General features: G+C 47.0%; 2 protein-coding genes across 7 annotated transcripts in view; one reads left to right on the top strand and one right to left on the bottom strand.

Moving 5' to 3' along the window:
• Window positions 1-5,673, bottom strand: part of KCTD10 (potassium channel tetramerization domain containing 10) — a 33,751-nt gene extending 28,078 nt beyond the window's left edge. Inside the window, exon 1 of one of the 2 annotated variants that reach the window (XM_020907246.2) lies at window positions 5,565-5,673. In XM_020907246.2, the coding sequence (XP_020762905.1) occupies window positions 5,565-5,567 (3 nt within the window). In that variant the 5' untranslated portion in view covers window positions 5,568-5,673. The remainder of the gene's footprint in view (window positions 1-5,564) is intronic. The other variant, XM_020907236.2, reaches the window with a different exon arrangement.
• Window positions 5,674-5,935: 262 nt separating this feature from the next.
• UBE3B (ubiquitin protein ligase E3B) overlaps window positions 5,936-16,418 on the top strand; it is a 48,598-nt gene continuing 38,115 nt past the window's right edge. Inside the window, exons 1-7 of one of the 5 annotated variants that reach the window (XM_020907183.2) lie at window positions 5,937-6,094; window positions 7,392-7,583; window positions 11,637-11,736; window positions 13,025-13,206; window positions 13,716-13,836; window positions 15,171-15,230; window positions 16,000-16,104. In XM_020907183.2, coding sequence (XP_020762842.2) covers window positions 13,046-13,206; window positions 13,716-13,836; window positions 15,171-15,230; window positions 16,000-16,104 — 447 coding nt within the window. In that variant the 5' untranslated portion in view covers window positions 5,937-6,094; window positions 7,392-7,583; window positions 11,637-11,736; window positions 13,025-13,045. Of the gene's footprint in view, window positions 6,095-7,391; window positions 7,584-11,636; window positions 11,815-13,024; window positions 13,207-13,715; window positions 13,837-15,170; window positions 15,231-15,999; window positions 16,105-16,418 lie in introns of those variants that run through there. The other 4 variants (XR_002316531.2, XM_020907198.2, XM_020907179.2 and 1 more) reach the window with 4 other exon arrangements.

Raw genomic sequence — 16,418 nt, 5'->3', positions numbered from 1 at the left:
TCATATTCAGCACGCCCATTTAGCTTGTTTTCCAATTTCTCCAACTCTTCTTTTTTTTGATGTTCTTTCTCAAGCTTTATCAAGCATAGTAAAGCTCTTGTATACATATATAAAAACAGTATGTATTATGTAATTTTAGAAAACATGAATTTTTGCCTAACTAAAAAATTTATGACATTTTGATTCCACTTGTTTGACTTAGCCTGAATAGAATGCTAAATTTCTAATTAAAAAAAAAATAGATATGCAACTAGCAACAAAGGTTTACTGTATAGCACAGGCAACTATTGGCAATATCTCATAAAAACCTATAAAGGAAAATAGTTTCAAAAAAAATATATGTGTATATGTATAACTAAATCACATTTCTGTGTACCTGAAACATTGTAAGTCAACTACACTTCAATAAAATACAAATATTAGGGGGGAAAAGCTTGTATTTATGGATTTGTGGGGGTTTTGGGTGGGATGGGAGTTAAGGAAAGTTGCCGTAAAATGGAAATTTTTTTTAAGCACCCTTGTCAGATCAAAATTTACACAAAAATAAATATGTCTTGGGGAAATGATGCAGTATTTTGTAAGGCACCTAAACATGAAACAGGTAAATAAAAGTCATAATGGATAATTTTATGTACTGCACTTGTTTTGCTTTCCAATACCCTTTTAAAGATAATGTACATACAACAAATGTTTTTTAATCTGTTTTGGCCACACTAGGTCTGAGCTGCAGCACGTGGGTCTTTGCCGAGGTGCACGGGCTCTGAGCTGCGGCACGTGGGTCTTCGCCGAGGTGCACGGGCTCTGAGCTGCGGCACGTGGGTCTTCGCCGAGGTGCACGGGCTCTGAGCTGCGGCACGTGGGTCTTCGCCGAGGTGCACGGGCTCTGAGCTGTGGCGTGAGGGCTTCAGAGCTGGAGGGCTCAGCAGCTAAGCATGGCCTCAGCTGCCTTGAGGCCTGCGGGCTCTTCCCAGCCCAGGGGCTGAACCTGTGTCCCTATACTGCAAGGCAGCTTCTTAACCACTGGACCACCAGGCAAGTCCCAATAAAGTGCATTTTAAAGTGTAGAGTTTGATGAGTTTTGATCAATGGATGCAGCTATGTGTAAGTTCGCTGCTCAGTCATGTCTGACTCTTTGCAACCCCAAGGACTGTAGCCCACCAGGCTCCTCTGTTTATGTGATTTCCCAGGCAAGAATACTGGAGTGGGATGGCATTCCCTTCTCCACGGGATCTTCCTGACCCAGGGACGGAAGACCGGTCTCCCGCACTGCAGTTAGATTCATCACTGAGCCATCAGGGAAGCCCATATATGCAGCCCCTACTCAAGACAGAGAACACTCCACCACTCCAGAGAGCCCCTTCCCTGAGGATGCCACAGTTCTAATGTGTATCATCACAAACAACCATGTAAAATCCAAAGAGGGACCTCCCCAGTGGTCCGTGGCTGAGACTTTGTGCTCGCAATACAGGGGGCCCAGGTTTGATCCCTGGTCAGAGAACTAGATCCCGCATGCTGCAACTAAGACCTGGAGTAGCAGATAAATAAATATTTAAATAAATAAAATCTAAACAGTGCTGGAAGACAGCTATCATTATTTCCCTTTTGTGAATTTGGATAGCTCGGGCCCACATTCAGTCACTTCCTGAAGTGCATGGTGACAGAGGCGGCCTGATGACAAAGCGAAAGAACGTGGGCACGTCCTGCCTGGCCTCAAGCCCACAATTTTATCAATGGTCACACTTGGTACATACAGAGCTATGACACAGAAATTGAGAAAGGGGACCTTGCCTCAGTCTTCTTCAGAAAAGCTCGAAAATAAAGACAGGAGGCCACGTGTGGCTGAGGGCTTGGGTCTGCAAAGCAGACGTGACTTTAAGCCCCTGGCCCTGCAACTGACCAGCTGCGGGAGCCTCAAGGAGCCATTCGAGCCTGTGCTCAGCCACTGAGTCGTGTCCGACTCTTCTCCACGCTTCAGGCTGTACCCCGCCAGGCTTCCATATCCGTGGGAATTTTCAGACTCTTCTCCACCCTTCAGGCTGTACCCCGCCAGGCTTCCATATCCGTGGGAATTTTCAGGCCAGAATACTGGAGTGGGTCGTCATTTCCTCCTCCAGGGGATCTTTCTGATCCAGGGATCGAACCTGCATCTCTTGGGTCTCCTGCATTGCAGGCAGATTCTTTACCTTCTGAGCCATCAAGGAAGCCCATCTGGAACCTAGTCTGGTCTAGCAAGCGGGACAGCAGTCAAGCCTCCCTCCCAGGGCTGTGGTGACAGAAGCCTCAGAGGGTGCTGGGCCAGGCCCCTGGCTCAGAGCAACACAAAGCAACCAAACCATGATCATCTGAGGATGTGCTCCAAGTCTCAACTTCTCTTTGGAGACCATTTCTAGCTCTACTGACATCCGACTGAATTACTAAGAGGATGAAGGTGGAAAATATCTTCGTCTAGCTTGAAAATTCCAAATAGACAAAGCAAGCCTTGCACCTTTTTGGAGCCCACTTCGATACTAGGAGAGGACCTTAGGAAATACGGTTCTGGCTGTTGTCTGTCCCTAAGCCCAAGTCACATGGAGAGGGGACACCAAGCAGTAGACAAGGAGGCTCTCACAGCCAAACCTCTCTTCGGAGGACTCCCCAGTCATCGCTGCTGGGGTCCTGCTTTGTTTCAAAGCCTTGAGTTCATCGTCAACGAGGTTGGGGAGGTGAGGCTGGAGAGAGCAAAACTGGCTACAAGAAACACAGGTAAACAATACTTGACATACCGGTTACCAACTTTTTTCAATTGGAAGTTTATTCTATCGTAAGTCTAGCTTTCTCTTTCCCACCTCCTCTGAGCACACTGTTGCTGATTCTCAATGGTGGCTCTCCACTTACCAAAAAAAAAAAAAATACTGATGCCTGGACTCGACCCAGGGAAATTCTGATGTAACTTGTCTGGGGATGTGGCCGGGAAATAGAAATTTAAAATTCCAACTCTCTGGGTGATTCTAGCGTGCAGCCAAGATTGCAACCCACAGTTCAAAAGATCTGTGTCACCCCCAGGTCAATCAGGCTACATTTAACTTCCTGGTCTTGCAGAAGCTGCCCCTCCTCTGGCTCCGTGGGCCCTATGAATTCTGGACCACACATAAAAACAAGCCAAATCAGAAACAAAAGCAGGCCCCTGCTTCACAGCTTCAGGCTACACACAGAGAGGAAGTAACTGTACACTAGCTTAAAAAAAATAAAATAAAAACCAGCCGTGGGGGAAAGCCCTTGACTTGAAAAGAGAACCAGGCAAGTACAACAGGAAAAAAGATAGTGAATCCCTCAGCCTCCGAAGTGTTCTCCACATCTCTTCACAGAACTGTCTTCCTTGCTGTGTGTTGGAGGAGATGTGTGTGTGGAAGGCCTGGACAAGAGCTTAGCAAACCTGGACTGCAGTTCTGTGCGACGTTTAGATACACCCAGTCTCCGTTTCCTAGCTTTTTTTTTTTAAATCATGTGTTCTACCTGGTAGAACTGGTAAGGGTATTTATTGATTTATTTGGCTGAGCCGGGTCTTAGCTGTGATACGTGAGATCTTCGATCTCTGTTATGGCATGAAGGATCTCTAGTTGCAGCATGTGGGATCTAGTTCCCGAGACCAGAGATCAAACCCAGGCCTCAAGCATTGGGAGCACGGAGTCTTAGCCAATGGATCACCAGGGAAGTCTCTCAGCTTCCTTACCCATAACATGAAGTTAAAGCCAAAATCTTCAGAATAATCCTCAAGCAATAAATGTTAAAAAACAAACAAACAAACAAAAAACACAGTGTCCTTTCCCTTCCCTGCTCCTCAAGCTATCCTTAAGGCCAGAGGGTCCTAGCCCTGGCAGTACTGGAATCATCTGGGTGCTCTTAGATGTGCTGAGAGCTGGCTTCAGCCCAGAACAATTAATCAAATTGTGGAAGGGTGTGGAAACTCAGAAACTAGTGTTTAAAAAGCTCTTCAGGTGATTCTAATGTGCAGCCACAAAGCTCAGATGTTCCTTTAATTGACTAGATCTAAGGGGTCACTGTCTTGAGGCTAATTATAAAACTTTCCAACTCTGGGCACTTCTGCAATTCAAAAAAGTCTGTTCTATTTCAAACCAACTAAATTCAACCAGCCACAAAACTGTAGCATTATTTGGTAACCAAAACCTACAGGACAGCCACTGCTACTTCCAAGTGTCCTGTCAAATTACTTGCTCTTCCTGTGTTGAGCACACAAACCATTGGCCTACTTCTTTCAACAGTTTAGTGAGAAAAACGCCATCATCAATCCCATTTTCAAAGGGAAAAACTAAGTATCAGAACTGTTAGGGTCCTCTGACTCCCACTCTCATGCACTTCTCATAACAGCCCAAATCAAGAAATCATGGCTTTAATCGTTTGCAGGGCTTGCTGGGCCTTACCCCCAGATTAACTCAGTAGTCTGATAGGGCTTGAAAACTTGGCCATTTCTAACAAGGTCCCAGGTGATGCTGCTGGTCTAGGGACCACAGTTTGAGAACCACTGCTTCAGTGCCTTCTCTCCCTTAGGTGGAACCTACTTGGCACAGAAATAGAGCAGTTCAAAGTCATATACAGGTAAAGTCATTTCTTCTTCCATATTGGCCTTGGGACTGGTGTTCCCTAAGACTGCACTTTTCAGGGAAGAGACTCCGGGCAAACCAACGAAAAAAAAAAGGGTCTGGGCTGAACTTTGGTCCTTCCCACCCAGGGAAAAAGCCAAAAAGCAAAGTCCTGAAGGATTCCGTGCACAGAGAAACGTTCCCACAGACAGGAGATAAGAGCGTGAGACATCCCAGCTCCTTAGGTGTGGCCACCCCGGTCTCGACGGAAGTTGACTAGATAGGTACCCGGGCCCCAGTTAAGGTGCTGAACTCCGTGGCGAAAGCATCCTGACCTCAGGCACCTGGCATCCCTCCGCGGAGTTCCCAGCACCTAAGGCATGCCCGCCCACAGGCTCCTTCTCGTTTCTTTCCTCCGCGCCACTGGCCCAAATACTCAAACTCACCTTGCCCACTTCCCCGAAACCCAGCGACTCGAGCACAACTTCCAAAAACCCCAAACGCCCCGCTCCAAGCAATCTCACTTCGCTCTCTCGTCACCTACACATCCGCCTTCACAATCCTTCCTATTTTCCTCATTTTCCACCAAAAGTCCATTTTCAATGACATCTCTTTGTTCTCTTTGCAATCACCAATTCTCATTTCTAACCAGCACTCAAGTCTTAAGAGGTGGTCCGCCTCACCACTACCACCCACCCCCCACAACTTACTCGAGCACATATCTACTCCCCAAGCCCAAATACCCTTTCCCGCGTCCCCAAGAACCAGGGACAAGCCCCCCACCCCACAACAGACAGAATTCTCCGCCCAGAGCCCTTCCCCCACCGCCAACCTCGCCCCCCATCCAACCTCCCAACCTCCTCTCCCCTATCGCGACAGTCCCTTGTCGCACCCCTTCCTCTCGGTCCCTGCCCTCTCTATTCTGCCTCTGCCCGGCTCTCTCGAGCCGCTCTGGAGCCCCCAGTCGGCGGGCAACGCCCTCCTTACCATGAAAAGCCGGAGGAAGCCGGAGTCTCCAAACCCGGACTGAAAGAGACAGGAAACACCCAGCTCGCGTGAGCCGCGGGCGGAGGCGGGGCCGGGGAGGGGACGTCCGCTGTCTGCACCTCACTTCCGCCCCGCAGAGGACAGCGTCCTAAAGGGTCCGTCGTACTACTACTAGATAGAGACCGCTTTTCTTCCAAGCTCCCTCGCCGGAATGGGTTGCCTCTATTTCTCAGCTGGATCAGGCGTTTATCCCGCTCCTTAATGCTCCGCTTTTCCAGCTCCCATAAATGACAACTAGATGCAGGGGGTTTTCCCATCCGGACGAAGAAGCTCTTCGGAACTGTCGTTTCCGGAACTAGTTGTTGTTTTCCGACGGAACTCTCAGAGTGAACACCCTGGGGCAAGATGGCGGTCGGGCCTCGGCAGCTGCGCCGGGTCTGGCAGAGCTCGGGGGTATTGGGCTGAGGCGGTGGTAACTGCGGCCCCGATCCCGAGCGCCAGGGCCTCGATTGGATAAAGGTCTACGGCCTGTGGGTAGCGAGTGGGAACAGGGTTGTGGGTTCTCCGAATGGGGGGACCGGGGTCTGGGAGGGAGATGGCCCTAGGGCTGGGTCCCTGCTTCGCCTAGTCGGGGTTGCAGGTGCTGGGGGCTGGCTTTTGGGCTTCAGGGGACGTTTCTCCGTGGCCTTTTTATTTCCGGAGCTACTGAGGTAAAAAGAGGCAATAATAGGCCTTTATAAGCAGATTAGTGCTGAATGAAAAAGGTTTGTTATTGTGGTTGTTGTTGCCGAGGAAAGACCCCGGGCCTCAGAAGTCATCCGAACCGTAGTTCCAACCGATTCCCTATAACATTGAGTGAATTCCCTCCCCGCTCTGTGCCTCAGTTTCCAACTCTGTAAAATGGAATAACTAGCTCCTGTCAAATGGAGAAGCTCGTGTAAATCAAGTTTTAGTACGATGCCTGACGGCTCTCAATAAAAACAGCTGAAGTTAGTGATATCAGTAAAGAAAAACCTGGTAGTAATCTGACTCTAACTCGGCCCCACGGGCAGTCTTGTATTCTCGACTTTGCCTTCTGTGAATGGGAGCGTCCTTCGGTCTTGTCTTCTCTGTTTCACTTAAGTAATTGCTTTGGAGTTCGAGAAGAGTGCAAAATCAGGAGCCTTGTGACTGACAAGTCATGTCCCTCTCTGAATATCGTTTTCTCTGTATGAAGGTGGTAGCATGCACCTATGTAGGCTGCAGCCTTCAATAAATGATAGCTGTTATCATTAATAGTTTTAAGTCCTGTTGCTTGTTCTTAAGAAAATTGGGCTATTGAGACCTGATAGAGCTGTTGAAAAGTCAGAGGTCACTAAATATCTGTACGGTATTTGACCCATGGTCCATGCTTAACAAATGGTGATGGTCATTCAACCTGGTTGCCCAGCTGTTCCCACCATGAGTGGAGAGTTCTTTTGGGCTCAGACAGCAGTTGGTATTTATAGTGCTTCACCTTTGGATGACACTCTCTGGACTGTCAGGCTCTTTCATAGTTCTCCATGAAGTCGGCCTCATCCAGAAAAGACTGACTATCTTATGGGCCTATAGAAGTAGGGTCCTAACTCTGTTAAAATCTTGGCTCTGTGCCTTACTAGGGGTCTAGCCTGGGCTATGTCTGTGTGTCAGTTGCTCAGTCGTGTCCAACTCTGCGACCCCATGGACTGTAGCCCACCAGACTCCTCTGTCCATGGAATTCTCCAGGCAAGAATAATGGAGTGGATAGCCATTTCTTTCTCAGGGGATCTTTCTGACACAGGGATCAAACCCGGGTCTCCTGCATTGCAGGCAAATTCTTTACCATCTGAGCTCCGGGAAAATCCCAGACTTCAATTTACAAGGAAATTGAGGCTTGCAGAGGATAAGGAGCTTCGCCAAATGAGAAAGAATCAGAACTGAAAAGAACCAAAGGCTACTTTGATCCAGGGCTTTCTCTGCTATACACAGCCTTTTCTTTGGTCCTACAGGACATTTAGCAGAGTAAGTACCTCACAAATACTTCTGATGTGTTTTTATTTGATTGATGAACTGTAATAGACATTATGCAGATAGAGGAAGTGAAGAAGAAAGGATTCGAAAAACTGCAAAGTATAGACCATTCCGTGGTGTAAACAGAAAGCAGCATATAGCGTTGCCAAGGGGTTGGTGAGCTCAAAGAAGAGCCCCCTGGGAGAAGTGGAGTTTTGAGATAGCCCCCAGGTGCTTAGTCACAGTTTATATGCAACCTCCCGCTTTTCTGTCAGGAAAAAGCTCTCTCTTCTTCTGCTCCCTCCCCATCTTTCCCCAGCCCCCAAAGAGAGACTGTCTCCATGTTGAGGAAAGAGTATACCATTGTGCTCATGGCTTGGGCAGGCTTGTTTGCAGCTCTGAGAATCTTGAAGCTGTCACCCAGTCTAAACAGGGCCCTGAGTTCATAGCCCAAGTGACAGGACTGGTGATAGAAAAAGCTCTTTTAACAGGTGACCATTCTTTCCTACCCACAGACCCAGAGTGTCTGTACAGGTAAGGGCCTCTGGTAAAGAATTTTTAAAAGGCAGATCTTTGTGTGTATAAAAGTAATACATCAGCCTTATTGACTGTGCACCCTCTCAGCCACTTTGACGGGTGCTTGATGTCATCGTCTCATGCAGTCCTTACGATCAGCCTGTAAGCTGATTAACAGACAAGACGGGACAGCTCAGAGCTATATCCCCACAGTACACGGCACAGCTACGCCTTGCTCCAGCTCTGTATGACTCCAAAACACTCGTGCCTCTCACAGTGCCATGTCGCCCGACCATATGCCTTCTGTGGAGAATTCAAAAAACAGACCAGTTAGGGAAGCAAAATGTCCCACAGTCCCACTACCTCAAAGCAACCATTATTCTTTAGTGGAAATATAGTTGATGTATAATGGGAAAGACTAGAGATCTCTTCAAGAAAATTAGAGATACCAAGGGAACATTCCATGCAAAGATGGGTTCGATAAAGGACAAAAATGGTATGGACCTAACAGAAGCAGAAGATATTAAGAAGAGTTGGCAGGAATACACGGAAGAACTGTACAAAAAAGATCTTCACGACCCAGATAATCATGATGGTGGGATCACTCACTCAGAGCCAGACATCCTGGAATGTGAAGTCAAATGGGCCTTAGAAAGCATCACTATGAACAAAGCTAGTGGAGGTGATGGAATTCCAGTTGAGCTATTTCAAATCCTGAAAAATGATGCTGTGAAGGCGCTGCATTCAATATGCCAGCAAATATGGAAAACTCAGCAGTGGCCACAGGACTGGAAAGAAAGGCAATCCCTAAGAAAGGCAATGCCAAAGAATGTTCAAACTACCACACCATTGCACTCAGCTCACATGCTAGCAAAGTAATGCTCAAAATTCTCCAAGCCAGGCTTCAGCAATACGTGAACCATGAACTTCCAGATGTTCAAGCTGGTTTTAGAAAAGGCAGAGGAACCAGAGATCAAATTGCCAACATCTGGTGGATCATCGAAAAAAACAAGAGAGCTCCAGAAAAACATCTATTTCTGTTTTATTGACTATGCCAAAGCCTTTGACTGTGTGGACCACAATAAACTGGAAAATTCTGAAAGAGATGGGAATGTCAGGCCCCCTGACCTGCTTCTTGAGAAACCTATATGTGGGTCAGGAAGCAACAGTTAGAACTGGACATGGGACAACAGACTGGTTCCAAATAGGAAAAGGAGTACGTCAAGGCTGTATATTGTCACCCTGCTTATTTAACTTCTATGCAGAGTACATCATGAGAAACGCTGGGCTGAAAGAAGCACAAGCTGGAATCAAGATTGCAGGGAGAAATATCAATAACCTCAGGTATGCAGATGACACCACCCTTATGACAGAAAGTGAAGAGGAACTGAAAAGCCTCTTGGTGAAAGTGAAAGAGGAGAGTGAAAAAGTTGGCTTAAAGCTCAACATTTAGAAAACTAAGATCATGGCATCTGGTCCCATCACTTCCTGGGAAATAGATGGGGAGACAATGGAAACAGTGTCAGACTTTATTTTGGGGGGGCTCCAAAATCACTGTAGATGGTGATTGCAGCCATGAAATTAAAAGATGCTTACTCCTTGGAAGGAAAGTTGTGACCAAACAAGATAGCATATTAAAAAGCAGAGACATTACATTGCCAACAAAGGTCCGTCTAGTCAAGGCTGTGGTTTTTCCAGTAGTCATGTGCAGATGTGAGAGTTGGACTGTGAAGAAAGCTGAGCGCAGAAAAATTGATGGTTTTGAACCTGTGGTGTTGGAGAAAACTCTTGAGAGTCCCTTGGACTGCAAGGAGTTCAGTCCTGGTTGTTCATTGGAAGGACTGATGCTGAAGCTGAAACTCCAATACTTTGGCCACCTGATTCGAAGAGTTGACTCATTGGAAAAGACCCTGATGCTGGGAGGGATTGGGGGCAGTAGGAGAAGGGGACGACAGAGGATGAGATGGCTGGATGGCGTCACCGCCTTGATGGACATGAGTTTGAGTAAACTCCGGGAGTTGGTGATGGACAGGGAGGCCTGGTGCGCTGCGATTCATGGGGTCGCAAAGAGTCGGACATGACTGAGCGACTGAACTAACTATGATACATGTAAGTTACAGAGGTGCAATGTACGGTGACTCAGTTTTTAAAGGTGGTCCTCCATTTGCAGTTGTAAAATATTGGCCACGTTCCCTCATCTTGTACAAGACATCCCCATAGCTTGTTTTGTTTTTGTTGTTACGCCGGGTCTTTGTTGCTGCATGTGGTCTTTCTCTAGTTGTGGCGAGTGACGGCTTCTCTCTGGTGGTGTGCAGGCTTCTCATTGCCATGGGCTCTCTTGTTGCGGAGCTCAGGTTCTAGAATGTATGCTCAGTAGTTGTGGGGCACAGGCTTAGTTGTCCCTCGGCCTGTGGGATCTTCCCAGACCAGGGATTGAACCCCTGTCCCCTGCATTGCAAGGCTGATTTCTTAACCACTAGACTACCAGAAAAGCTCCTGTAGCTTGTTTTATATCTTACAGTTTGTACCTCTTAGTCCCTTACCCCATACTACTCTTTTTTCCTTCCCTTGCCCGGCTGGCAACCACTTGTTCTTTGTATCTGTGAGCTTGCTTCTTTTTTGTTATATTCACTGGTTAAAAGAAGCATTCCTAACTCCTTTTTTCCCATTTTCTCAGTTTTGTATCTACCTGTGCCCAGGACTTTTTCTTGATGTAATTGGTGTCATAGGGAAGAATCTTTTGTATTCTATTACAAGTTAATCTCTAAAGGGATGTTGCATATAAGCCTAAATTATACTCAGTGGCCCGTCTCTGGGAACTCTGCCTCCCAGCTAATGAGCCTTAAGCTAAAATACCTTTGTTTAGCTCACAGGAAATATCCTGACCAGGCCCACCCATGAATGACTGCAGGGAGGAAGAAATGAACACATCCCCTTTGGAGGCTGACCGGAACCAAGAAATGTTTGACTTTATTCCCTTCCTTTTTAGTGTAAAAGAAGCCTGAATTCTAACTCGGGCAAGATGGTTCTTTGGGACATGAGCCCACCATCTTCTCAGTTTGCTGTCTTCTCAAATAAAGTCACTGTTCCCTGCCCCAGCACTGGTCTCTTGACTTATTGTCCTGTTGTGTGATGAGTAGTATGATCCTGAACTCAATGACAGTATTGGTTCACAGCCAGCTCCTTTTTCATTTCTTAAGCACAAACATTTTTCCAGTTTGTTAAAAATGCCAAACATAATTTGCATTGGCTTCTAAACATCCCATTCCCTCTGTTATTTCTTGGTTGCCATCATAAAGCCTCCAGCTCTAATTCAGCAACTTCTTTGGGCTTATTCTCAACCTGCTCCCTTTAAACTGAGGACTGGGGAGATACATGTGCCATTTAGATCTGATATTAATTAAAGAGGACATGGGTGGGGTTTTTTGGTTTTTTTTTAAACCAGAGGCCCTGTTTTTATTACTTTTTTTTCAGTGAAGAAGATAAGACGATGCCCTGCCTATAAAACTCAATCCACAATCTGGATTTTTTTTTTTTTTCTTTTGCCAGAGAAGATAAGCTCTGAAGTGAGAAGCGGCCCTCAGCTGTGAGTCCTGAGTAAGATCACTAATGATTACCTGACATTTCTGCATCACCGGCAGGTCCTCAGGTGAGAAGACTCTTTCTATTGCCTGTCTTCTCACGCTCCCTCCTGGGATCAGGTGAAAGTTTCGAGATCGAATTACAGGTACTTAGTCACAGTCTGCATGCAATCTCCTGTCTTTTGGTTAGAGGCTCCCTCTACTGCTCCCCACCTCACCCCCACACTCCATGAGGGACTGTCTCCATGTTTGTCATGAGAATTACTGATGAGAGACCCACATGTTGGCAAGCCTTGTTTACCAGCTGTGGATCAGTGTTGAACAGGGGTCACACAGGTCCCTGGATGTGTGGACATCGAAGGAGCCTCATGTGACAATTTTTATCCTGGATGTTTTCATGTGGGCACTGCTTTGAGTGAGGTAACCTGGTCGAGACGATTTTCCAGAAGCCTGAATTTCTGAATAATTCATTTCAGTGCCTGTGTCAGCTGGGCTGATTATTTTGCATAAAAGGACGAAGCTTTCAAGCATCTGAAGACATTATCTCAGTATGAGAGGCTCTATGGACCAGTACATTGTGCTATAGGCTGATAGCCACAACCATCCCTTTGGGAAAAGACAGTTAACTGGTGATTTAGATGACACTATAATGGCTAATTGAGAGCCTCTGTCCAAAAATGCCAGTCTGTGGATAGGGGCATCTCTGCTCTAACATCTTCATCAGCCCTTGGCTGAATGGGAATAGTAAGGACAACAGAATAAGTTGTCCCTAGAACCAAACGTGTTCAATTTAATGCATTGTCTCACATTCTGGAATCACGTACTTTTGGCTTTCTTTATGTTCAACTGGCCCTTAAAAAAATGAAAGGCTTCTTTTGTGCTGGGCACAAAGTAGGTATCAGTAAATATTTGTTGAGTGAATGAATAAAATAATAGTAACAGTAAATAATTATGTTTAATGTTTTGCCCTCCAGTCTTTACTCGGCAAAATAAAAGCTGACTGCTCAGTGAAATATCCAGGGACCTTTGACTTAGAGGATGCCTGGTTTGAATTAGAGCTCTATAGATGGAATCGATTCATGCTTTGTTTATTCATTAAACGATTACTGAGCCTGAACCCTATGCCAGGCGCTGTATTCTTTCTCTTAAGAAAATGTGATTATTTAGCATAGGAGAAAGCGTCGCTGGTCTGGGGAGTTGCATGAAAGGAGCTGATAGGAAGTTGGGACTCGTGCCAGGAGAGCTATTAGCCCTTGGGGAGGGTGCCAGGGCTCTCTACCCTTTGCTCCTAAGCCCCTTTCTGTGAGTGTTTTTCGTATCATGACTGACATCAGCCACTGGCTATTTTCCTTGCAGGGTTTGTGCAAGTTTGCAAACATGTTCACCGTTTCTCAGACCTCGAGAGCTTGGTTCATTGACAGAGCCCGTCAGGCTCGAGAGGAAAGGCTGGTGCAGAAGGAACGAGAACGGGCAGCTGTGGAGATTCAGGCCCACGTACGGAGCTTTCTCTGTCGGCGTCGACTGCAAAGAGAAATCAGGTGGGGGGCAGGAGTCCTCAGCACGTTTTTTTTTTTAAATGTTGTTTTCTGCAACTTAAGTTATGTTTATTTTGGCTCTGCCAGGTCTTTGTTGCTGCATGCCAGCTTTTCTCTAGCTGTGACAAGCGGGAGCTACTCTCTGGGTGTGACGAGAGGGCTTCTCGTGGTGGTGGTTTCTCCTGTTGCGGCGGACGGGCTGTAGGGCGGACGGGCTTCAGTAGTTGCATTTGCCGCCTCTTGAGTGTGGGCTCAGCAGTCACGGCACAGGGGCTTGCTTGTCGGCATGTACGATCGTCTCACACTAGCGATTGAACGCATGTCCCCTGTGTTGGCAGGCAGATTCCTAACCACTGGACTACCAGGGACGTCCCAGTACGTTTACTTTTATTCCCAGTAAATAGGGAGGGAAAAAAAAAACCCAGTTGGTAATTTCTTACAGTTCTTGAACAGCCTTCCAGATTCTCTGAGCTCCTAACTAAAAAAATTGTTTTTTTACCTTCCCTCCCTAGGAGAGAGATTGATGAGTTTTTTAAAGCAGAAGACTCTGGGTCCAGTAAAAGAAGCGCACTTTGTATTTTTAAGATTGCCAGGAAACTGCTGTTCTTGTTCAGAATTAAAGAGGATAACGAGGTAAAATAACAACAGCAAACACAAGTCATGCTTACTATGTGTCAGATCCTTTTATAAGTACTTGATAAATATTAACTCACATAGTCCTTACAGCAGCTCTGAGTCAGGTTCTGTTACCCCCATGTCCCGCCCCTTTTGTTTTCTTGGAAACTATTTTGTAGGGATTATACCCAGTGCTGAGAATCATCATGATTTTTTTTTTTTCAATAAAGAAGTTTGGGGGATTTTTTTTTGCTTGTTTGTTTATTTTTTACCATTAATTTGAAAAAAAGTGGAACTCACTGTCATGTCCAACCCTGCGACCCCGTGGACTCTAGCCTGCAAAGCTCCTCTGCCCATGGGATTTTCCCAGGCAAGAATACTGTAGTGTGTTGCCATTCCCTTCTCCAGGGGCTTTATCCTGACCCCAGGGATCGAATCCAAGTCTCCTGCATTGGCAGGTGGATTCTTTACCATCCGAGCCACCAGGGAAGCCTGGTTGGCAGCTAATTTGAAATATCTTTTAAAATCCTGCAAACCAAACAAAACATGCTAGTTGTACCTTTGGAGTTAGAACCATCAGCCTAGAAAGTAGGATTCCAAGGAAGGAGCTAGTTATCTGTAACAGTTGTAAGGATACAATGGGGAGTGCCTCTGTGTTCCCGGGGTCAGGCATCCATTGCAGCTAAGCATCTCGTTGCACCAGACCCTCTTCTGGGTACTGGGGTCTCCGAAGGAAACAAAATGGGTTCCATAGCCTAGCAGGATGGAGAGGAGGACGCTGGCACTGAGCCCAGTCACGCAGGGGAGGACAGGCAGGAAGAGGGAAGGGGTCCCCAGTGAATAGAGGAGGAGACTGCAGCTTAGTGAGGCGAGGGGGCAGCCAAGGCCGCACCACTTCTGAGGGTGTATCCAGAGTTGGCAGAGCCAGAGCGTGACCCGGGTTCCAGTTTCCACTATTCTTGCTTTTGCGTTTCAAGATACAAGTGATGATGTGACAGCTTGTGAGGCAAAAGTCCGTATGCATGGTGCTTACAAAACGGCAAATGGCTAAGCACAGTTGAGGAGAAACAGCTGCTGGTCTGCGGGACTGCAGGCCCAGTTTGCCAGGCTGATCTTGTTTTCCTAAAGGAGCCCCCGTCTAGAACACACCCGGGGCTCCTCTTGCCTGCAGGCCACCTGTTGGAGAGCCTTCCTTAGTCTTTGTGATGTCCTCGGTCTCCACATCTGCCAGTTGGAATTAAATAGGGCCCCCATGTGAGTCTTTTGGCATGCCACCCCAGGGGAACGTGTGAGGCTGCCTGATGTCTCCGTTCATCGTGGGAGTGTATAACCCCCATTCTGCCTCTCTGCAGAGATTTGAGAAGTTGTGTCGCTGCATCCTGAGCAGCATGGAAGCTGAGAATGAACCCAAGGTGAGTGGGGGTGGTGAGGGGTGCCAGAAAGTCTCCTACGACCCCACAAGCCGGCCTGCTTGGGTCTGAAAGTTCCCGTTGAATGTTCTGACTGTTGTGTATGAGTCTGCTTATGTTCACGTGGGTATATGCGTGTGCTATGTTGTTTGGTCGTGTCTGACTCTGCGATCCTATGGACTGTAGCCCACCAGGCTCCTCTGTCCATGGGATTCTCCAGGCAAGAATACTGGAGTAGATTGCCATGCCCTCCTCCAGGGCATATGTTCACACCCACATGCGAGTAAGTAATGGATCAGAAACATGAACAAAGTACAGCCGGTTTCCTCAGTCTCTGCATTACCCAAGAGGCTGTGTTCAGCCCTTGCCTCTTACTCAGGGTGGTAAATCCCCTTGCCAGGCTGTTTTGCCTTTGAGTTTAGCCCCTCAGTCGTGTCTGACTCTTTTGCGACCCTGTGGACTGTGGTCCACCAGGCTCCTCTGTCCATGGGATTTCCCAAGCAAGAATACTGGAGTGGGTTGCCACTTCCTTCTCCAGGCCATCTTCCAGCCCAGCAATAGAACCCGTGTCTCCTGTATTGGCAGGCGGGTTCTTTACCATTGAGCCACCAGGGAAGCCCAAAAGAAATCCTACTTGCTGCTTATTTATCCATTCATCCCCCGCCTCATCTGACTCTAGACCTGGCTGTTTGATCCCATTCCAGTGTCTGGAATGTCTGTCGTTTGATCCGTGTAATCGTCCGTCACGTTCCTCTTTTTTTCCTGCTTGCAGGTGTGGTATGTGTCCCTGGCTCTTTCCAAGGATCTCACTCTCCTATGGATTAAACAGATCAAAGACATCCTGTGGTATTGCTGTGAGTTTCTTGAGCAGCTGAAGGTAAAAAAAAAAAACAAGACTGTAATCCTATCCTTCCCACGTGAGGCTGTAAGATGTACTTTCAGAGTCCTCGTGACTCGCTCATAGATGTTACTACCTGTGTGATCTCCCAGTTGGAGTCTAGTAATGAATTACTGGAGCCCTGTCCCCAGAGAGAGTGAGTTAGATGTTGTTATCAGCCTGAGCGCCTTTTTCATGCACAATATTTTGAATATTGACCTGGTCTCACCACAGTCTTGATGCCAGGAATCTGTTGTTTTCCCTCTATCCTTTTGATGTAGTGGATACTTTAGAGTTGATATCATTACATGAGT

Source organism: Odocoileus virginianus, chromosome 12 (assembly GCF_023699985.2).
Source record: "Odocoileus virginianus isolate 20LAN1187 ecotype Illinois chromosome 12, Ovbor_1.2, whole genome shotgun sequence".
Classification (NCBI taxonomy): Eukaryota; Metazoa; Chordata; class Mammalia; order Artiodactyla; family Cervidae; genus Odocoileus; species Odocoileus virginianus.
The sequence above is the reverse complement of the archived record's forward strand: the minus strand, read 5'-3'. Positions and strand labels throughout refer to the sequence as shown.